The sequence below is a fragment of the Capra hircus genome, chromosome 16 (genome assembly GCF_001704415.2).
Source record: "Capra hircus breed San Clemente chromosome 16, ASM170441v1, whole genome shotgun sequence".
NCBI lineage: Eukaryota > Metazoa > Chordata > Mammalia > Artiodactyla > Bovidae > Capra > Capra hircus.
In genome coordinates, this window is record NC_030823.1 from 2854322 (window position 1) to 2878352 (window position 24031).

At 39.6% G+C, this 24031-nt stretch overlaps 1 protein-coding gene and 1 long non-coding RNA gene across 3 annotated transcripts in view; both read right to left on the bottom strand.

Annotated features, from left to right (window-relative positions):
• LOC106502944 lies at positions 3690–6306 on the bottom strand. Its single transcript, XR_001296616.2, has 2 exons — positions 4325–6306; positions 3690–4172 (listed from the first exon to the last, which is right to left on the bottom strand). It is a non-coding gene; the product is annotated as an uncharacterized LOC106502944 (long non-coding RNA).
• NUCKS1 (nuclear casein kinase and cyclin dependent kinase substrate 1) overlaps positions 7711–24031 on the bottom strand; it is a 32259-nt gene continuing 15938 nt past the window's right edge. Inside the window, exons 2-7 of one of the 2 annotated variants that reach the window (XM_018060064.1) lie at positions 22400–22449; positions 20732–20837; positions 17836–17891; positions 15345–15497; positions 14375–14521; positions 7711–13367 (exon numbers count right to left, since the gene is read on the bottom strand). In XM_018060064.1, the coding sequence (XP_017915553.1) occupies positions 13168–13367; positions 14375–14521; positions 15345–15497; positions 17836–17891; positions 20732–20837; positions 22400–22449 (712 nt within the window). In that variant the 3' untranslated portion in view covers positions 7711–13167. Of the gene's footprint in view, positions 13368–14374; positions 14525–15344; positions 15498–17835; positions 17892–20731; positions 20838–22399; positions 22450–24031 lie in introns of both variants that reach the window. The other variant, XM_018060062.1, reaches the window with a different exon arrangement.

Consider the following 24031-nt stretch of genomic DNA (forward strand, 5'->3'; position numbering starts at 1 on the left):
TTCATTCCAGAGAAAAGGGCTGTTTCCATCTTTAGAGACTCTTAGAGAGGAATGAAGCATCTAGGGGTGAAGAAAATCATTTCCAGGAAAGGAAAATAAAGGTGCAGTTATGGGGTTTAATTGGTGCTATTGAGCCAAACAGATGGGTGCAATAACTGGTCTGTCGCAATAGCACCGTCTAGGCCAAGTCGCCTTTCCAATGAGAAGAAAAGGGCAAGGGTCTGGTCTAGCTGATCCTTTGTCATGATTTAAACTAGCAGAGGTTCTCAAACTTCAGTGTGCGTTGGAATCAACCGGAAGGCTTGTTAAACCCCAACAGTTGGGCCCTGCTCCGTTTCTGATTCAATAGGCCTGAGATGGAGCTGAAGATTTTGCATTTTGAACAAGTTTCCAGCTGATGCTGAGGCTGTTGGTCCAAAGATTACATTTTGAGAACCACTGGTTTAAAGCCCTTTTCCAGGGCAGCCAAAGTGTATCAAATTGCAGAATCCTTAATATCTTCCTTTCCAACACATATAACAGTTGCATTTACTTACTAGCCATCTAACTCCATCACATTGATTAGAAAATGAATACGTGCATTCTCAATTAAGAATTTTAAGAATGTGGAAAGCACAAAAAGAAATAAACACCCCATAACAAAGAAATCTCTTTGGAAAGTCTGACTGACACAAGCAAGAACTGACGTGGTCTATGCGGTGAAGAGAAGAACAGGGCTGAGGAAGGCAGGTCCAGGACCACTCACCCTGCGTCACCACTGGCTGCTTTTCTATTGAGAACCTGCCTTATTTGTCTGTCTGCCCCCAAGCCCACATTCTGACTCTGCAAGAATGTTGTGAAAGCTAAGCCTGAGGAGAAGAGGGCCATCCTGGTGCATAGCTCAGTTTCCTTAATACCACACTCTTAAGAGGGAACAAAATTCCAGTTCTCACGACCTTAAATGCTGACACTTTTCCAAAGTGCCTAATGAGGAGGAAGCATGTGTCATGCACATTAGCAGAGCTCAGAGATGCTAACTGCATTGCGAAAAGTGAGAATTTTACTAAAGCCCAGATGACCAGTTCTATCTCTTTAGGCGAGATAGCATGACAAGAGGAACTTGCAACTTCTGGGAGTTATTTTATCTACACGAGAAACACAAATGATCTTCTTAAAAATCTGATGGAAGAGAGTGTTCAAGATAACAGGCTTCTGACCAGAATTTCCGTATTTTTAGTCTGACTGTTACTCAACTCACATAAATCAAAGTTTAAAAAAAAAGCCTCTTCCATATCTGTTGAAATTGCATCTTCCTTCCCCTCAGACTGAAGAGAATTTGTGGGGGAGGAGGGAGCATCTATCTTCTAGCTCATCCCTGCAGTCCGGTTGGCAAGATGCTCTTCAACTGCAGAAGGGCCTCCTGATAGGGGCCTTCTACAGAGAGCACTCTAGCGAGGCCCCAGTGTCATGAGAACACAGGATATCACACTGTAACAGCGAAACAGCTCAGCTGACCCCCGGGGGTCTGTTCCTGATAATAGCTCCAGCAGATAGTTTTGCGGCTTCCTTTCTGGTATTAAACTTGAAAAACCAAAGATACAAAAATATAGTGATTTCATACACCAGAAATATGCTCCTGACAAGTATTTCTCATCAGCTCTGCAGTGAAAATGAGCGTTCCCTCTTTTAAAACGTATATCCCTTAACTAGAAGTACAGTTTGTAACTACTGGGTGGAATTTTTTTTTCATGTGAGAAGCTGAAGAAATACTCACACCCCCATCAGTTGTGTGCACCCCCACTATTAAAAATCCTTTTTGGGTTTCCTTGGTGGCTCAGTGATAAAGAACCCGCCTGCCAATGCAGGAGACACATGTTGGATCTCTCAAGGGGGAAGATCCCACATGAAGCGGAGCAACTATGCCCATGGGTCGCACCTAATGAGCCTGTGCTCCAGAACCTCAAAGCCGCAACTACTGAGCTCACCTGCTGCAACTACTAAAGCCCATGCCCCAGAAAGTGTGCTCTGCAGCAAGAGTTCAGTTCAGTTCAGTCGCTCAGTTGTGTCCCACTCCTTGCGACCCCATGCACTGCAGCACGTCAGGCCTCCCTGTCCATCACCAACTCCTGGAATTGACCCACACCCATGTCCATTGAGTTGGTGATGCCATCCAGCCATCTCATCCTCTGTCGTCCCCTTCTCTTCCTGCCCTTAATCTTTCCCAGCATCAGGGTCTTTTCAAATGAGTCAGCTCTTCACATCAGGTGGCTAAAGTATTGGAGTTTCAGCTTCAACATCAGTCCTTCCAATGAACACCCAGGACTGATCTTCTTTAGGATGGACTGGTTGGATCTCCTTGCAGTCCAAGGGACTCTCAAAAATCTTCTCCAACACCACAGTTCAAAAGCATCATTTCTTTGGTGCTCAGCTTTCTTTATAGTCCAACTCTCACATCCATATATAACCACTGGAAAAACCATAGCCTTGACTAGACAGACCTTTGTTGGCAAAGTAATGTCTCTGCTTTCTAATATGCTGTCTAGGTTGGTCATAACTTTCCTTCCAAGGAGTAAGCGTCTTTTAATTTCATGGCTGCAATCACCATCTGCAGTGATTTTAGAGCCCCCCAAAATAAAGTCTGACACTCTTTCCACTGTTTCCCCATCTATTTGCTATGAAGTGATGGGACTGGATGCCATGATCTTAGTTTTCTGAATGTTGAAATTTAAGCCAACTGTTTCACTCTCCTCTTTCATCAAGAGGATCTTTAGTTCTTCATTTTCTGCCATAAGGGTGGTGTCATCTACATATATAAGGTTACTGATATTTCTCCCGGCAATCTTGATTCCAGCTTGTGCTTCCTCCAGCCCAGCGTTTCTCATGATGTACTCTGCATGTTAAATAAGCAGGGTGAAAATATTCAGCCTTGACGTACTTCTTTTCCTATTTGGAACCAGTTTGTTGTTCCATGTCCAGTTCTAACTGTTGCTTCCTGACCTGCATATAGGTTTCTCAAGAGGCAGGTCAGGTGGTCTGGTATTCACATCTTTCAGAATTTTCCAGTTTACTGTGATCCACACAGTCAAAGGCTTTGGCATAGATCAACGAGAGAAGCCACCACAAGAAGCCCGAGGACCGTAACCAGAGAAAAACCTGTGCAGCAGTGAAGACCCAGCACAGCCAAAAATAAATAAAATTATTTTTAAAAATTAAAAAAAAAACTTTCACTAGAGTAGACTTGGGAATTATTGTCACTCTTCCTTCCCCTCTAAAGCCACCCTACATTGGGGCTGGTTAAAATTTACCCTTTTGCAAAAGTGTTCTTACTAATAAATAACTCATTTGTACTTCAGAGACAAAGCTAAAAGGATTTCAGTTTGGCATGAATGAGGTTTTCACCGCCCCTGTACCTTGCCTAGAGGCACACTACTGCTTTTGTTTGAGGCCGGTTAGTCTACAACTTAGGTTCAAGGCATTAGGGACACACAGCCTCATTCAGGCTCATAGCATCCCTTTGAAGCAAGGGAAGTCAGTCAGTCCCGTTGTATAAAATGGAGAATCGCGCATGGGGTATGGAGAGATGAGGGGCTGGGTAGGTAAGTGACTAGCCTAAGTTCACTCTCTGAGCTGATCTGCTTGATCCACAACCAGCCACAAAGCTTTTCTTAAAGCAGGTAGGAAAGATGAGGAAAGATGACATGAGGCTTCAATGAAAGGGAACTCATGCTTTAGTGGGCGTTATGTACTATTCTCAACTCTGCTGTTAACATCTGTTACACTTTTTATACAAGGCACATGCATTTCCTGGAACAATCCGGTTTTAAGTGTTTCACACGTTGGTTCCTTAAACTATAAAAATATCACAGAAATGCTAATACTCTGAGATCCAGACTGTATCTTAGACTGTTTTTTCCAGTGAGGAGTAGGACAAAACTTCATGACAGCACAGGTCCCAATTTTGGGCTGGGAATATCGTCACCATAATTTTCATCGTTGAAAATTGCTGGCTAATTCAGAGGAAAACCCCAGAAGCAACAGATGAGCTAGAAACTCTCATTGGCACTGTCTGGCAGTAGGAGCATGTCCCCTCTTAGACTTGAATCTCCCAGAGCAAGGCATCTGCTTCTCAGTGGCTGCCCAGGACATTGACTTCCTCAGTTAGTGACCCATGAGCCAAAGTTTCGGTCTTGTTGCTTCAGTCGAGGGCGTGGGAAGAGAAAGAGGGAAAGCAAGATTAGAAAAGGAGTGACTTGCTTTGTAATGACCCAAGACTAGCCCGTTGTGCAAGGTCTAGGGCAACAAGCACGGCCTTTGGCTGGGCACCGTGTGTGTGCATCCTGCGCACCTGAAGTCACAGCAGCAGCTCCCTACAATGGAGCTTTGGAGTCTAAGCTCTGCATTGTTCAGGTTTGCCAGGAAACGCTATTTATCTTGCACGTAGGCCAACTGTGTGACTCTACCGGACAGGTGGTTCCCCAACGACTTCTAGGGCTACCTGATTCCTGTAGAAACAATATGTTTGCCTCAAACACACTAACCCCATAGACACTGTTTATTCACCAAAAAAGAAGAGACATGGTGGTAAATTAGGTCAGAAGGCAGAAGACTGAATCCGGGAGCCTAGAGTCTGTAACCGAGATGTGGCCTGCATTAGATATGAAGTCAGATTACCAAAGCCCCAGCTCATGTTCCAGGATCTACCCAGAATGTCAACTGAGCCCTCTATGACTCCTAAAGACATCCCGCGTCTTAGAAAAGCGCTTTGCTATTTCATTTTTCTAAACTACATTAGAGGTAAAACTGTATTTTTAAAATGACCAGGATCTTATTCCATTAAGTCAAACTAGACAATCAATTTATAGTCACAAAGTGAGGATTCAGTGTATGTAACCACCTCTAAAGTTTTTGGGTAAAGACAAGTGTTTCATCGTCAACTTATTAATTATATCACTGTACACATTGAGCTCATTGATGAGAATCAATTTTTACCGCATAACTAATCTAGTTACCAAACTGGTAGTCACCCTAAGATTTAGGTCACTGATTTCCTTGTACCAGTGACTTTCTACCTCCTTCAGAGCCTTACCTAATCCATTTCTCCCCATCTCTTGTAATCAGGAGAGCCTTATGTATCCACGTTCCTGCCCAAGGTGGGCAAAGTGTTATCTACTAGACATGTTACATATCAGCCAAGGAAGTGGTCTTACACATGCTAAGAAAAGGGTGTGTATGCCTCCTTCCTACCAGGCTCCTCCGTCCATGGGATTTTCCAGGCAAGAGTACTGGAGTGGGTTGCCATTGCCTTCTTCTTATGCTATCATATCTTAAAGTAATTATTTTCTTTACTAGGGTGTAAACTCTGGCTGTGCTCTCATTCCCTGACCCCAGAATCAACACGCATTTATTTCACAATATTTGTCCAGGACTTTAACACTGAAGCAGGAGGTACACCCATGCGCAATGCTGACTGCTCCTGGTGGGGCCCCAGCCAAAACATGTCAAATGGGTACCTGTCCATTCTAGTAAAACAGTGGAGGGAAAGAGAAGCATGCCTTCAAGGCAAAGGAACACACAGTACCGTGTTGCTTTGAAGTCTCAGTAATTTTGTCCACAAGCATGTATATCATCAGTGCAACTTGTGCAAAAAGATGAGGCTTCTGAGCTGGAGGGCAATTTTAAAAGACAATGCTTGTTTCAAAATGGGGCCAAGAGTTCACAGCTACTTTTTTGAAATCTCAACATATACTTTCATCTTGGGACCATTATGCACAAAGGTTTTGGGAATTGTTAAGGGAATATAAGCAGACAGATATGCGTGAATCAAGAGATCCTATTTTGCACTGAAAATCAGAAAATGTTACTGCTGCATACACTAGGATCTTAAGCAGGCACACTGATCACAGGACATCGCTAACACAAGCAGATGGTAGTGTCTTGATACTGTGAGTGTTGAGCCCAGGGCAATATGGAAAGAGGTAAGGAGTGGGCTAAGCATATGGAGGACACCGCCCTCTACTGGCAAAGGGTGAGAGCGGCAGTCAAGATAACATTTTTCTCTATGTAGTCACTACCCTAGAACACAAAGATGAAAAAAAGGAAAGCGTTTCACATAAGCTGAAGCTTCCTGTCTAGGGACCACAGGGATTTCCAAGTAAATTAAAGCATTTAATGAGAAATTTTCATATTTCATTGAAAAGAAAATTTCCCATTAAATCTCTGATGTAACACTGTTCAAGGAGCACCTTTACTTAGTGATGCTGCTGCTACTGCCAAGTCGCTTCAGCTGTATCCGACTCTGTGCGACCCCATAGACGGCAGCCCACCAGGCTCTCCCGTCCCTGGGATTCTCCAGACAAGAACACTGGAGTGGATTGCCATTTCCTTTTCCAAGGCATGAAAGTGAAAAGTGAAAGTGAAGTCGCTCAGTCGTGTCCGACTCATAGCGATCCCATGGACTATAGACTATCAGGCTCCTCCATCCATGGGATTTTCCAGGCAAGAGTACTGGAGTGGGGTGCCATCGCCTTCTCCAGTGATGCTGAGGAATATGTTAAAAAGTTTATCATCAGTACAAAGGAGCTGGTTTTAGAACCAACAGCTGTGACAGTTTAAAGAATGACCTGATCCGAAGCCTTGTCACATACTAGCCACATTAAATCACATTCTACCTGAACCAATTTATTTTCTACAAAATTGGAGGAACATCTGAGCAATCTCAGTTGTTGGGAAGACTGAAAGAGAAATGCTTCATAGGCAGAAACCAATAGGGTACTGTTAAGTGATTATCCTTCTATCAAAAATTTTTAAAAATGTTGTTTTTTACATGAGCTGCAACGTTAAATTACTGTAGAGTAATGCTCACAGATAGGAGTCGAGGGAGGGACGGAGTTCCAAATGTGTCTCACCAAATATAAAGTACGCCTCTGGTGTTTGTTGCCCTGATGGCCTTTGAAGTCCTGTAAACCAGACTATTTCTTCAGCACTGTGCTCAAGCAGAAATCTGATGTTAATCATAAAACAGCGAAAGAAGGAAAAGTGGCTGGTCAACATTCTTAGGAAGTAAACTTTGGCTTGAAACAAACAACTCTATAAAAAATAAATGCCAAGTTAGCTAGTCACTAAAGGGTAACAGCATGCAAAAAGCACTTAATTTCAAAGCCAAGGTGAGTTTGTATGTGTATTATGTTTGGATGACAAGGCCCGAATGTAAATCAGGGGAAAGGCTGAAAAGGATAAAATCTCTAATACCTATAATATCTTGTACCATATTCTCCATCAAAGAGGTAACAATAGTTAACTGTAAACTGCAAGATAGTGTAATTCTTACAGGTATTTGAAATTGAACGCAAATGTCTATTTTACACATATAAACGTTATTCTTCATTACATATGATTGTTGAAAGGATTTTGCCCTTGTAAGACTTCATAACCTGGACATGAACGTGAGAAAAGACACTAACTAGGATTCCTCCTGCACCCAGCTTCCTGCTCCCTTGATTAATCAAAAGTTAATGAGTCTGTTTCTTGATTCCTAACTCTAGTCCTAGTTAAGACAAAACATACGTTTCCTGTTACCAACAACATTGATGGTCACTGCTAAAATAATTCTTTCATCTAGCAGTTTCCCCCTAAAGTCAAATTAGACTGGGAGGTGCCAGGCCAAGGTGCCCAGTTGTATAGTAAATCAGTGTATATGCTTGAGTATTACAAGAAGTACACAGAGCACGCATCTGGGTTACAAAAGCCCTTTTATAAAGCCATTTTTAAACAAAACAAAAAAAGTTTACAAAAGAAAAAAAGATACAGAAAAAGAATAACTTGCTTCATATGTCCCAAAAAGAGAAAAAAAATAAAAGGGACAATGCCAACATGCTCAACAATAAAGTGTTCTTTTTTCTTATTTTTTAATACAAAATACAAGCAAAGGATACACATACTTAAAACAGAGCTCAGGAACAGACACGCAGTCCTGGAAACCCTTCAGTAAAAGAAAGCAGGAGTTTGTTTTATCTTTGTTTATGCAGATACATACAGAGACTGGGATATGTAAAAATTAAGTATCACAAAAGACCATCGCACAAGTCTACCAATGCATGTTGCATCTAGAAGTCACGGACATGGTCAACAAAATCATGTTCACTTCAACCCCCATTTCATTTAAATTAAAAGAAAAAAACTTTTAAATAAGTGGTTACATTCAAACTTTTAACTTCCTTAGTACCATGCTGCAGGGATCAGCACTGTTAAGGTGCTGCGAGAACGCCCAGCCCTCTGGTGTCTGATCATGTATTCCCAGCAACATTACAGTCTTGAGGGGTGCCCGGGTCTCAGCCCATGGACAATTCCATACATTTAAGCAGGTTCTTTTCTTTCACCCTTCCTGCTTCTAGAACATAAACGGTTAAGGACCTCAATTAAGGAAGACTGGGAATTTTAGAGCTGGCAAAATGAAGTCTGAAAGATGAATCAAGGCCAACAATGACTGAGCACCTGGCTGCTGCTTAACCTGGCAAATCTTAAAAGTCGTTACTTCAACCTTGTGGGAATTAGGTGTAAAAGGTTTGCTGCAACATGTTCTTGGTAAACAAACTAAGTAGAGCTCTTATTTACAAATCTTGTAACAAATACTTCTGGAGGAAAAAAAAAAAGAATTCGCTGATTTCCAGAAGACAAAGTTTTAATTGCCAGACATATAACAAACACACACTCACACACACACCCACACAATACTTCAGGGATTTTTTATACAAGTTATTTAGGGCATAAACTGAGTACTATACCCCCACAACCCATCAAAAAAGGAACAACAACAAAAAAAATCCCAATTTTGCCCTCCCCCCATAATCTAGAAAACCCTCCCTTCACCCCGATGTACAAAGTGTATGCACAATGGTGGCGTCCCACCAGCCACACAAAGCATGCCGCACAGATGTCACCAGTCCAGTCACTCCATGGCATGGCAACAGGCAGGTTTACAGGGTTTTTTTTCCAATAGTGGTTAATACACAGAAAGCACCACTGTGAATTCTGAATTAGGCTTTGAGAAAAAAGTGTAACTAGGGATTTGGGAGTCAAGAAAACCTATTTTGTATCAAGCTTATCTCAAGAAAAAGGGAAAATGGGTTGCGGATTGAAATTTGGCTTGAAGTAGTTTGACGTCCCAAAATTCAAATAAACTAACTCCTTTTCAAATAAACCCAGCTCCATGCACAGAGAAAAGGACAACTCTAACCTCAAGAGCTATCCCTTGACAGAAAATGAATATTGCTTGTTCTATCTGAATGTCATAAAAACCGGAGGCCAGGCCTCTGCCTTTCCAAACTGCTAAGATGACAGCTTCCTCTAGGCACAGCTACTGGTGATGCAGGCACAGAAAGAAGTGTTCCAATCAAAACTCCCTCTCTTCATAAAAGCCACGATGGTCACATGACCTTTTACACAGCTTTCCCTGTAGCTCCTGGGATTAATTTCTGCTCCCGCCTTTCTGACACCCTCAAAGCATCTTCTACAGAAAAGGAAACGGAAAACCAGGCACTATTCCCTTCCCCAGTAAGGACTCTAAAACTCACTGTCACTTCAATGTTTGCAGCAAACAAACCCCAAAAAACCAGCCTCAAAAAAGTGTCAAGTTCAGTTTAGTTGATCATATCTGTAAGAATGTCAAACACTTCAATGGACTGTTAACCTCGAATTCCACTCTTGATTAGTTACCTGTAAGAAAATGCTGTTTGAACCAGTACCAAGAATAAGTACTGAACTGAGGGCTGAGCCTGGAACAAACCAGTTATTATGAGAGAAAATAAAAAAGGTCACCAAAAGCTCCATAATGGAAAATCAACTACTATTCTTCCAGATGCAAAGATTTCCACTCACTACTTCCCTAGAAGAGGAAAACACCCATTAATTTTCCTACCTGGACTCAATAGGGAACAGAGATATGAGAGGCAGAAACGTTTTACAACGCAGGACAAAGCTACCCTTACGAAAACTAACACGTATCCTCCGAGCCCACTCCATTGATTACAGTCTGAGGTGGGGAAGGCGAAGAGCAGCAGCAGGCTACAGCAGGTATAAAAGGTGCAGGCTACCTAGCTCTGTGTGTGTGTGTTTGGGAGGGAGGTCTGAGAAAAGCATCTGAAGAACTAGAATGTAGTGTCAGTCAGCGTAGCTGCCGAAATCCATGTTCCAGAGGTAACCCTAACAGAGCTAACGGAGAACTGAGATAACACCGATAAGCACTTCCAAAGGGAATGTCCCGCCTCCGGAGCAGCTGCCAACCAAGACAGCAGCACTGCCGCCGCCTCCTCAGAGGCGCTCTAGGGAAAGGGGGCATTTAGCCAGGGGCGGTGCCAGTGGGCAGTCACTAGCAGCCCGTCCCATAACCTGTCCCGACACCACTGTCAGCCTGACTCCTGAGCACCTGTTCCCAGCTGAGACGCCACAGCTGTCCTGGTTGCGTGCGTGATTTGAGGGGAAGACCAGAGTGTTTTAAATCATCAGCAAAACTGGAGAAAACAAAGGTCATTCAGAGCCTGTCTCTCTTGGGGACACAGATCCTCTTTTCCAGTCTATTAGAAATATACATTTTATAATCTCATGAATTAACCTTTAAAAAAGGGATCCCAAACAAAAAGCCTAACCAAATGCACACAAATAACCTAGAGGATGCGATTACTCTAAAGGATGTGCATATATCACAGAAACGTTAGTGCAGATTACTATAGTAAAGAGACTGTTACATAAAATACTAAGGCTAAAGTTTTAAAAGACCCTTCCCCCTAGTCTTCGCGAGGAAAGCACACGTTACTAGGAATGTTAAGACTTAGTTATAAACCCCTAAAAACAGAAGTGCATGGTGGAAACACTGATAGGTTTTTTAAAACATGTGAACACAAACCTTCTTGTTAAAATACCTGAACAAACCAAGAAAGCGAACAGAATAGTCTTTAACACCGCATTACAAAGTTCACAACTGTAAAGTCAACCATCATGAAAGATAATAGTCCAATTGCTACTTATGTTCAAGTTTTACATATTTGGCTGAGTACTAAAATCTCCAAATTCATTCTTTAACCTCCACAGTGCAACAGTGAAACGACACTCTGCCACTGGTGCTTTCTTTAAAAAAAAGAAAAAAATCAGAGTAAGGATATTCCTTACAGTGTCTTAAAAACACTCCTTAAATAACCTTTTTTCTATGAACATCTGTAGGAAAGCCAGGTTGTTTGAGAGAAAAATATGCTATAACAGCAGATAGAAAGGAACAGCTTTAGTATATACTGAGGAAGCAAATCTAGATTAAAAGGCAGAGGTTAAATTTCACTAATTTTTCAGTTTATCAGCACACTGTGTCCTGTGCTAAGTTGCTTCAGTCGTGTCCGACTCTGTGATCCTATGGACTGCAGCCCGCCAGGCTCCTCTGTCCATGGGATTCGCCAGGCAAGAATACTGGAGTGGGTTGCCATGCCCTTCTCCAGGGGATCTTCCCAACCCAGGAATCAAACCCTGATCTCCGGCGTTTCCTGCATTAGAGGCAGTTTCTTTACCCACTTAGCCACCTGGGAAGCCTGTTAGCACACTAAGACCCCCTAAACCTTGCCCCCATTAGCTCATGGTGTCAGAATGTGGAGAAGCAAACCCACCGATCTGTCTCCTGACTACCTTCATAAGGCGTGTAGCTGGTCTGTTGCCCACTGCACACAGGCCTCCTGGATGCATGGTTTCTCCCGCTCTGCAGAGCCCCGTAAACTGCTGCTGTAAGCGACACGCGGTCAGCAAGGGCACCGGTATACAGACAAACGCTAACTGAACAGTGTCGGAGCAGCACGTCACATACTCCCATCAAGTACAGGATATGAAGTGCAGAACCGAACCCGGAGAAACCATGCCCTGGAGCAGGGCTGCTGGGCGCTGCGAGTGGGCTGTGCAGGAGTGCCCTGTGCATTAGCGGGAAGCCAAGAGACGCGCTCCACACCTTGTTTCTACCAAGAGACGGGAAGAACGGGTCTGACAGGAAAACACTCTATCCCTCAGTGAAAGCAGAGCATGGCTCATGGACTCTGAGTGCACATTTATAGCATAAAAGAATTTCAATTCTCTGTCTCCATAAAGCAAAAATCTCAAGTCTTTGTGATTGAGTTTCACATTAACTGGCACTTTATTTTGCTTAAAACCTAAACATTGTCAGTTTGAGAAGAAATCCACTGTGATATATAGATCTCCCCATTTTAATTCTAGGGTTTCTTCTTTTGATCCTTGGTAAAATTTTTTATTCAAGAAACAGAATAGATACATATATATATTTAAAAACATGAACCATTAGAGAATGAAATAGGAAATCAAGCAAGATTTGAGTTTTGGATAGGAAATTAAGAAAGATTTAAGTTTTGGCGGCCCTTGCTTTTTTTTAAAGTTCTTTAAAGACTAGCTGAATAAAAGGATCACTGGCTCCGAGTCTCCTAGAGATAACAAGTGATGAAACTAAAAACAAGCAAACCTATATCCCCAAACAGGGTCAGGTAACCTCAGTTCCCTGCCCCCACAGTATAAAACATGAATACCTTTAGTAGCAGTTCAGAATTCATCTTTATCTCCTACCTGCCCCATCAGTGGAAGTGTAACATCATGATTTTTTAGACATCCGTATTTTTGTATATAGAATGTAAACTTGTATTAGATGACAATTGATTTTTTTTTAAATTCAGGTAGAGAAAGAAGCAATAACTTTTAACTAAACCTTCTACATTTTTTGATTCCTGTTCAACTTGCTACCATTTAGCAAAAAGCAAAATTTTCATAGTGTTTACCTCAAATCTTATTGCTTTACAACTGTGGCATACCCTCCATTAAAAATAAAAAGATGAAGCAGTCAATCCAGTGATTAATTTAACATGGCTTTCATTGGGAAAGAGGGGGAGGGGGAAGAGGGGGTCATGACGAAGAGACCAATAGACAAAAAAGGTAAATTAAACATACAATGCTTTTCTTTAAAAAAAAGAAGAAAAAGAAGAAAATGTTATTTTCAACAAAAGGGAAAAAAAGCATTGAAAGCCCATGAGTCAAGCCATAGCCAAAACCATATTCTATCTTAAGTAGCTTTTCTTTTTTTTTCCCTCTTTTTTTTTCTTTTTTTCTCTTTTTTTTTTTTTTGTTTTTTAAATAAAATCTCTCCCCAGACCATCATCACTTTTAATCTTCCCCAGACTGGGCTTCATCTTCAGACGCTTCATCCCCAGATTTCTCAGGTGGAGGGCTTGAAGACGTTTTCTTTTCCAGAGGGCTTTCTGGTTCCTCATCTTCTTCTTTGGGAGAAGGAGTCTTTTCCTTTGATGCCTTTGAAGCTGTGGGGCGACCCACTTTCCCCTTGCCTTTCACAGGACTTGGCGTCACTGAAAGAAGAAAAATACCAACTTGGGGAAGGGAAGAAACATCTAATGTTTTTAACAAAAATCAGCTACAGAACAATCTGTAAGAAAAAAATCAAAAGACGACACTCTGACTTACTGAAAATGAAGGTGGGTACTGGTTTTCAAACACTTTTAGCCAACACTACTATGTTAACAGTAATGTTTGTAATAAAGAAACAAGATGCTATAGAAACTACATAACATCCTTAGTGGCTTGCAAAACTGTCAGTTGTTTATGTTTAAAACTTGAGTGAAGAAGAGGGGATGCAACTTAACCAGAATAGAAAGCCGTCAAATACCTGTTATTTTTAAATTTTTTGGCCATGCTGCATGTGGAATCTTCATTCCCTCACCAGGGATCGAACTCGTGCACACTGCCCTGGAAGCTCAGAATCTTAACCACTGGAGGGTCAGGGAAGTCCCCATCAAGTAACTTTTAATACTTTCATCATTATCAAACAGTAAGACATGATTAATAAAAGTTCTATTTGCCAGAATTAAAAAAAAAAAAAAAAAGGCAAATCCAGCTTTCTGATTTAATGACAAGCTAGCTTCACCCAGAAGAATATCTGACAGAAACCACAAGGGCTCAAAAAATATGAACCTATGCTGTCAAGAGTGATTTCATTCTCTGTACAAATCAGAACAGTTAAATATATTACTGTAGGTATGTATTTTCACAATTTTCAGTCTTTAGTAGCTGCTGGGATTGTGATATCAGTGGGAAAAAAACAGGCAGTAATAGCTAAGCTGGTGCAGTGTGAATAGGTTATTCCCAAATCTTGCCTTCTGTACAGCATTAGCTGAAGAGCAGGGCCAAGCCGCCAGACTCCTGGAGGGGCTGGAGCCCTTACTAATAAGTGAGTGACACTTCCAGGCACAGGAGACAGGGCCCTTTTATTCTGCTATGTGGTCACCGCCAAGCCCTACTGAAGGGTTTCTGTAGGAAGCGTTCATCAGTGACTTGACCTGGCCTCTGCGGAGCTCACCTGTGGCCTTTAGCCTGGGCTTCGGCATTTTCTTTTCTTTTCTCTCAGGCTTCGACTTCTTAACCATCTTTTTGTTTTTCTTTTTTGAACTGCCATAGTCACTATCATCATCGTCTTCTACTAGGAAATCCTCATCACTGCCGGAATCTTCTGAGAGGAAAGAAGAATTTCAACGTCCAACTTAATGTATACATCCTTCCAAGTGAACAAAGGGAGAGAGCGCTAAGAATGGAGGATGGGATTTGGAAGTCGGACACTCTTGGGTTCTATTTGCAGCTCTACTACCAATTCGGCTGGAGCTGTCATTGGCCCCACCTGTAAAATGGTTTAACATGCACATGAGGGTTCCATGACTGACTGGTTTGAAGAGGAGGCAGAAAAACAGGAAGAGATTAGGCTTAATGTGGATAAAAACTGAAGTCATCAAATGACTCTTGGTAGTTCTACATTTTCCATATAGTCCTGATAAGACCAGGAAAATGAAAGTGAACTGATGTGGTGCGTTTGGCCCAACTATAAACAAAGTAAGAAACATACATACAAAGCTATACATGCAATTAATTAACCTGACTAACCCGTGAAACATCTAAATTCTGTTAACATCTTTTTTGCAAGGAGATGTCTACACCTTTCTCCACTAGGACAAAATACAGATCTTAATCACAGTACCCCCCAGGTAATTGTTACTCTAACAATGGTTCATTCAGTATATGAGAATGAATGATGTACTAAATCACTATCTGAGTATTTCATCAGTACTTGGGTACTTATTTGATGTACTTAATCAGATAATAATCGTGAGAATCTCTGAGTTTTTTAAAATATAAATAGATATCAAACAATCCTCTCTAATAACACTGAGTATCTAATTTAAGGGGCTGATTTTAACACTGAGCATCCAAAAAACTGCTAAAGTAAAACTGAGGTCACAAACTACAACCACGACCAAGACACAAGGCGCGTCACGCACTCTCCTGGAACGGCGCCTCGTCCTCCTCCTCTTGCTCCTCCTCGCTGCCCGCATCGCCCATGAGCATCTCCCTCTGCTTGGAGGCTGCCTTAGAGGCCGCCTGCCGTTGCTGGCGCACGCTCTTATGGTCTTCCTTCTCGTCTTCACTGTCCTCTGCAACATCAAAGTCACAATGCAATGATCAAAGGGTTAGGGTTTCACAGGTGACTGGGAAAGGCGGTGTAAGAGACGAACTGCAGCTTTACTTCATTCAGAAAGGGAAGATTCTGTTCCTAAAAATGTCTACGAAGTACGCAAAAAGAGAGGTGAAATTCAAAGAAGTAACTTGAATAAGGCTATGTACCCATTATTATGGGTTTCCCTGACAGCTCAGTTGGTAAAGAATCTGCCTGCAATGCCGCAGACCCCAGTTTGATCCCTGAGTTGAGAAGATCTGCTGGAGAAGGGATAGGCTACCCACATCCAGCATTCTTGACTGGAGAATTCCATGGACTGAGTCAGACAACGAGTTGCAAACAGTCAGACATGACTGAGTGATTTTCACTTTCACCCACTATTACATATAAAATAACCTAGGCATGTAGTTTTAAGTAATAATAAAGCTCAATTTAGGTGTAACAGATGCTTCCTATAACATGCTTTAAACTTACATTATTATTGTACCCTAAAATTCTCAATTACATTCAAACCTACCTACACAGGTTTTAGAAACTAAAGTAAGAAAAATATTTTAAACAGTAGAACAGGGGAAGACAGTTTTCCAACATATTCATTCTACGATACAAAACATACAGTACTCAAAATAATGCCAAACTACTACCCTTTTCAACGAATGAGGTGTGGGCATTTTAGTTTAGAGGAGATGGAGGGAAATCTTCAAAACACACATTTAGATCAATCAGATCTTAATACAATTTTATAATAAAAAATTACTCTCATATACTATAGTTTATTAATTAAAAACTTTTCAGCAAATAGTTGTGGTCGTACATAAATCTGACTTAAAGGGCAGGATGCCAGCCTACTGTCTGTAGACCAAGTTATATTTATATCAGTTTCACCTATAGCCCTGCTCCTGGACTTTGAGGCTCCCTTATTCTGTCAAGGTTTAGCTGTTACTCTTTTGGAAACACTAGAGTCTTATGAGCCTTGTTACGGACAGTGTTCAAGCCATCACTTTCACTACCAAAAACTTCACCTGAAGACAACAGACACAAGAACAGAGCTGATTTTGGCAGACTCAAAATTAAACCCACTTGGTAGGAGGTATGCTTAACATTAGTACAGAGTTATTCATCTTGAAGTGCTCAAATGCTTACAAACACAAGAGAGTCAAATTAGGGTTTACAAGGTAACTGAATAAAAGTGTATGTTACATTATCACAACATTACTAGATAGTGCGAAAAGTTAACACAATTTCTCTTCAGACAATCATTTAGCAGACTTGAACACGTGAAAGCAAAACCGCTCAGTGGAGTGCTCGCCTGATGACTCAGTGGAGAAAAATCCATCCGCCAATACGGGGACACGGGTTTGATCCCCGATCCGGGAAGATCCCACGTGCTGGAGAGCAGCTGAGCCCCTGCACCACAACTCTTGAGCCTGAGCTCCAGAGCCCGGGGGCCGCAACTACTGAGGCCAGTGTGCCTAGGGCCAGCCCGCCGCAACGAGAGAAAAGCCTGCGCAGCGGCGAAGACGCAGCACAGCCCAAGATAAACAAATTAACTAAATGATTAGAAAAAAATAGCTCAGCAGGGCGAATTCAGTGGAACTTTGTCTACACTTTACATATTACCTAAATACCATGGGAACGTAGACCGAAACTAACATGTTTGGGAGCAAGGTAGAACTCTCAATTCTTGAACGAGTTAAACTTTAAAAAATAAATACCAACAACAAATAATCAGGATTTAACAGTTAATCTAGTCAGAGTCTCTTTAATTGATTCTTTTAAGTTAAAACTCTTACAAAAAAGCTTTCTCTGTGGCTACTGTTTCAAAGGACCTCTTCCCAGCTAAAAAGTCAGACTAAAACTAATCACTGTTTGCTTTTCAACCCAGAGTCATCACTTCCTGTATTTTATACCTTGATTTCACTTAGTATTATATATATTCTATATAGTTTGATATCTTTTATTTGTTCATGTAAGTGGTTTTCAATTTTGATTATGCACAATTTCAATTATGCATGAGAATAATCTGTAAATACTTTTAAAAAACAAAGCCCCAACATCCCGCCTAGACTTACTGAATCAGAAGTCCTGGGATGGGATGGACATAAGTATGCTAAAAAAAAAAAAAGCTTTCACAGGAAACAGTAATAAGCCAGCAGGACTAAGAATCATGTCAGCTCTTTGGAGATGGAAACACTCAGTTTGTAACGTGGCATTTACCACAGAGCCTGGCAATACTATGAAACCACTTATTAAAATGCCCAATAAATAAATATGTAAATAGAATTATAGCTACTACATTAAAAATTGTTTACTACCTGCTGAATGAGAATCATCCTTCTTAGTCTTCACATCTTTTTCTTCTGAGTCCTCACTATAAGAAGAAGAGGGAAAAGTTTAAAAGTCTTAGGTTAAAATCCAAGTGAACATAAATCTCTAGAAATCTGACTGGAGAAGAATGCTAAAGAAAAGCTCTGTTATGCATAAAATAATTCAGATGCTGAGGAGTGAAACTGCTTCCATTATTTCCCTAATACATAGAGATACTGGTGACTAAGAACAATTTTATCCACTTTTGGAAAATATTGCTTCCTTTGAAGACCCAAAGGAAAAAAACAAAGATATCTCAACACAGGCTAAATCTTTTCACCTATGCATAAGCCCTGGTTCACAAGAACATTTAATAAGAAAAAAACTTCATTGTCAGAGACAGAGTGTGAATATAATGAAAATAAACCATGTTATGTATCAATGATGGTAAAGCAGGCAAATTAGTGGATAGCACCAAATATAGATGCAGCAAATACCTTTATAATTATTACAAGGTGCCCAGAAATTTATCTAAAGCAAAATGAAAATAAATTATCTCCTAATATTAATATTTAGGAGTCCAGCATGCTGCACATCAGAAATCTCAACACATAGGCCTGCCTTACATCATGGAGAAAATAAAGCAAGCCAAAGGTCACTGCAGGGTAGAAGTTAAAGAGTTTCAAAGTTAAATGGAAAATTTTATAAAAAATTTTTTTATGTCACAAAGATGCACATTTTATATCCTCACAAATTTTAACTTAGAAATCTGGTGTCTAGTGTTCTGTCTTTGTCATAAATTAATTAGCTGTATCTTAGGCAATTCACTTGGTACTCTTCAGTGCTAAAATTTTGATTCCATGAGAAATTCTGACAAACAACAACCAAAAAACCATACATAAAATTGTCTTCATAGCCTTCTGTTTTTCAACAGCAGATTCGGTAAATCTTTTGGTATTCCCATAATCTAGATCACACTCAAATTACGAACTATTGAGCCCCAAGATTCCTAAGCAAAGGAAAAACCCAAACACATTTCTTTACTAAGCAATTTGATCTAAATATACTGTAATTTTGAAAATTGTGACTGTTCTATCTAAATATTTTATGCAAAATAAGCATTTAATTCACAAGTCTATTAAATGATGAAGAATGAAATCATTTTCTCTATCTTACTGTTGAGTTTATAGAGACCATTAATCCTTGAGCCCCTTTAAAGTAATAGCTAAACTTTTAAGTAGACACCAACAGAAAAATCAACATAATACTGGTCTGAGGGAATAAACATATGAGACAATACAAATGGCAACAAAAACTGTATTTCAACCATTTTTGGACACATAGAGAGTAATAAAACCAAATGATTGCAACAATGAAAAATGTAGTCTAGATATCAATTATATTGATGAGACATGATAGGCAATAAGATGCTCATTCCTAGGGAAAATACAATAAAATAAATATAATAAAAGACAGTTTTAAGTCGGACTGCTGTATGAAACTGGAGTATGGACTTCCCTGAGAGCCCAATGGTTAGGACCTCGCATTCCAATGCATGGGGTGTGGAAGCCTTGTGACCAAAAAAAAAAAAAAAAAAAAAACACACACCCAAACATGAAACAGAAGCAATACTGTAACAAATTCAATAAAGACTTTAAAAATAGTTCACATCAAAAAAAAAAATTTTTTTAAACCTGGATTAGAGAGATATATTAATGAAACTATGGAAGAGTTATCTTCCTACAGTAAAATTTTACCTTATTTTTCCTAAAAAATTTTCCACATTTCTGAAATTCTCCAGGAAATAAAATATTAGAGGTTAGTGACTCAAGCAAACAGAAAATGCAGGTGAATGTATTAAATTTAGCTTTCTGTGAATTCAGAATGAAAGACTTCTACTCAGGGCTTTGTTATACTGATTTTAGTGCTCAAAAATAAATATCTTAGAAGAACTAATGAGAATTATCATTTCATTTCTTTGAAATGCTCATACTTAATAGTATTGTTTGGAAGTGGTGTAGTCTAATGGCTAAAAAAATGGATTTTGGAGTCCAGTAGACATGGTTTCAAAACCTGTTGGTTCATTTGCCAGTCCTTAGATAAATCACTGAGTCCTCTGAGTTAATGTTACTTACCCTAATAAAGGTTTTGTAAGAATTAAATGATAATGATTATAAATTAGCACATAATAGATACTGGCACATAATAATCTTAAATGGTAACTATCATTACCACCACCATCAAGAAGGTCTTGGTATAGTTATACTACACTGAATTTGAGAGCTTACATGTATGCCTGTAAGAGCAGAGATGAAAGCTACTGTTCCTTGGTCTTCTGAGGCAATTACAGTTAAAAATATAACTCATCTGAACTCATTTATAAAACGAAGGGAAAGGGAACAGCTCAAAATGATTAAATTATTTAAACAAAATAGGATTGATTATATAATACTCAGCAGGCAATGCAACTTAAGATTCTATAAGCTTTAGCTATAGTTCTGTCAGTGATTTGTGCCAGTGATTTTCTGAATAGGAAAGGTCACTTATTCTTTGCTCTTTCTACAGTGAAAATGCCAATAGTATCTTTGGGCAACAAATTATCAGTACATACTTAAACAATCTTTCTGCCTTTGTTCAGAGGTTTGCAGTAGCAACAAAATCATTCCGTCATTCCCAGAGCTCACTTGAGACTCCAGGTTGAGTCTGAGCAAGCCTCCATGACCTTAAAGAGGCTAACCTCTAGAATCAAAGCACTTCATGCTTTGATAATATGAAATACACAAAAACAACACCAAGAGCACTTTCCCAAAGTAACTCAAGAGTCCACCAGTTTAGAGATCAGAGACCACCCCCATCTTAGAGTGGTGGCAGTGTGGGCAGAAACGGATTAGCAATGCCTCTTACCTATCTTCCTGTGAATTCTTTCCAGATCGCCTCTTATTTTTAGCTTCTCGGGGAGATGATCGGATTTTCTTAGCTGGAGGGCCTGAATCTCTTCCATAATCTTCATCTAAACAGATTATGAAGATAAAATTTATTTATGAAGATAAAAATTTTCCAATTCGATGAACTATATTATGATTTTTACATATCAAAAATACCACAGTATTTACTGAGATAATTCTCTCAAGCTGTTTAACAGCTAAGAAGGCAGAATTTCCTAAATAATTTTCTTTCATTACAAAAAAAATTCTTTTCTACTCTAGTTCCACCTTGACTCAGTCATTTTTATTTTTGCCTATTGCTTTCTAGTCCTTATGTGTATACTTTAATATACTCACAAATATCTCTTATTTTATATTTAACCCTTTTAATTTGTTAAAGCCTTTAAATGTTTCCACATCTTTGTATTTATTTATTTTTACTATTATAGTAACATGGTTATATTATAAGCATTTTAGAATGTAAAGAACCCACAATTCTACAATCCTAACACAATTACTGTTATCAAGCAAATTACTTTTAAGCTAAAGTATTATATATAGCACACTCTGACACTTGAAAACACCCTCAATTTAAAAAGTGCCATAAAACCTTCAAGAGTGACCATTTCCAAACCTGTTCACTAGACCATTATATATAATCGTGAGGATCGAGAACAGTGTGAAGCTTCAGCAATTATTAAATGGTTGAATAATTATAAATTATGGAATACCATACAACCACTAACAAGCATAAACTTTTCATAACACAAGAAAGCTAAGTAGCGGCAGCTGGGAGAGGCACAGAATCCAAAATTCTACAGAAAGATGTCAGCTATATTTTTAAAAGGAAAAAAAAGACCAAAGCCTTTTTAAACAAAAAGGTTACTTGAGGGCTAAGGGACCTTGAATAATATTTGTCTCAGTTTCCTTATCGGTAAAATGGAAATAACAATACTTATAACCCCATTTTAACAGGACTGAGCTAAGGATTAAATGAGTAAACAAAAACATTTAGCAAGTATTGCCTCTGGGAAGTTGGGTTATGTTCTTTTTTTATTCTTCTTTATACATTGCTGTATTTCCCACATTTCCCCAAAGCATATAGTATCTTTATAAAGTAAAATTAGATTAAAAAAATAAAGAAAAAAAGAACAGTAAACACATCTTGAAAATGAGAGTAAGGACATATTCTAAAGAAACCTTTCATGGCTAAGATTTACAATACCCTAGCCTCTCTATAGTTAGTTCACAAATCAAAGGTGTTTCACAAAACCTCTCATCTTACTTCATCATGCAAAATACATACACGCTCCCTATTACAAGGTATGAGTTTTGTCATGATTATAACAGGATATATATTAACTGATAAACAATGTATAAGAATTATTGAACATTTAAACTTTAGACTCCAAAACTAGATAAGAAAAAAAATTATTGAAGTGTTTATTATCAATGATTTACTAAGGAAAAATTAAAATCCATGCAGGTTCAACATTTGTTTTGAGTGACACAGACTGATGTAATTTATATATGTCAAAATAGTCTAAAAATTAAAAATTATTTCAAAAGAATAAAAAAAGTGTAAATAAGCTGGGTATTCTTCCACTAATCAGTTCAATTTACTACTTACTGAAATCATAAAACTTACCAGCATCATCGGATTCCTGAAATTGTGAATAATCAACGACCTTCCTATTTCTGTAAAAAGAAAAGACTCTAAGCAAGATCATAAAAATATAGGACTTTTCTAAGATATTAGAACACACATTTCTATTTCATAAACAGAATTAGAACTAGCTCTCTGAAATTTATTTTTCAAAAAGCTGTCACCTCAGCCAAAAGAATGTCACATTGTGTTATAGGAAAGCATAGCTTAAAACAAAAGTATTTCAAATGACAATTCTTACAGTGCTCATCTCAGGGATAGCTCAAATATCATCCTTTCCAACAAAACAAGCTCCCAGGAGTACATAAAATAGAGAAATGAGCCACAGTACCATATATTCTTTATATACAGAGTCTGATACCATATGCACACAAACCAAAACTGTAAATGTTATTTTATTCACATTTTCCTGATAAATAAGGTTACTACTAATTTTTTTTTCACGGCAAAGTATCTTAGCTTTTAAATATAATACAGTCAATTATAATATACAAACTATGGTGACTGTAAGTTAAGCTTTACACAGAAGGGAATGGAAGAAACTGATTCATTCAAAAGCTGTTCTTGGGGACATCCCTGGTGGTCCAGCAGTTAAGAATCAGTGCTCCCAATGCAGGGAACTCAGGTTCAGTTCCTGGTCAGGGAGCTAGATTCCCTATGCTGCAGTTAAGACATGGCACAGCCAAACAGACATATAAAGATGCTCTTTATTAGAGAGCATTTGGGACCACACCTGACAGCATGCAGATCTCTGCTCCCATCCCACAGCAGTGAAAGCCTGGACGGAGTCCTACCCATTACACCACCAGGAAGCTCCCCTAAAGAGCATTTATTGAAGGAACAAGTTTATGTATCTGCTTGGCTCAGTGATTTTTAAGTCCTTTCAGTTCAGTCGCTCAGTTGTGTCTGACTCTTTGCGACCCCATGGACTGCAGCAGGCCAGTCTTCCCTATCCATCACCAACTCTCAGAGCTTGCTCGAACTCATGTCCATTGAGTCAGTGATGCCATCCAACCATCTCATCCTCTGTCATCCCCTTCTCCTCCTGACTTCAGTCTTTCCCAGCATTGGGGTCTTTTCCAACAAGTCAGTTCTTTGCATCTGGTTGCCAAAGTATTGGAGTTTCAGCTTCAGCATCAGTCCTTTCAGTGAATATTCAGGACTGATTTCCTTTAGGATTGACTGCAGTTCAAGGGACTCTCAAGAGTCTTCTCCAACATCACAGTTCAAAAGCATCGATTCTTCGGCGCTCAGCTTTAAGTACTGTGTGTGTGTGTGTGTGTGTGTGTGTGTGTGAAGTCGCTCAGTCCTGTCCGACTCTTTGCGACCCCGTGGACTGTAGCCCACCAGGCTCCACTGTCCATGGGATTCTCCAGGCAAGAATACTGGAGTGGGTTGCCATTTCCTTCTCCAGGGGATCTTCCCGACCCAGGGGCCGGACCCAGGTCTCCCGCATTGCAGGCAGATGCTTTAACCTCTGAGCCACCAGGGAAGCCCTACTTAAAAGTACTTTAAAAAGTATTTCTTCCTAGGTAAAGCATCTTTAATATCTCAAACAAATTTAATTCCTATTTTTCTACTTCATATTCTAAACTCAGAAGTTTAAAATTTCTG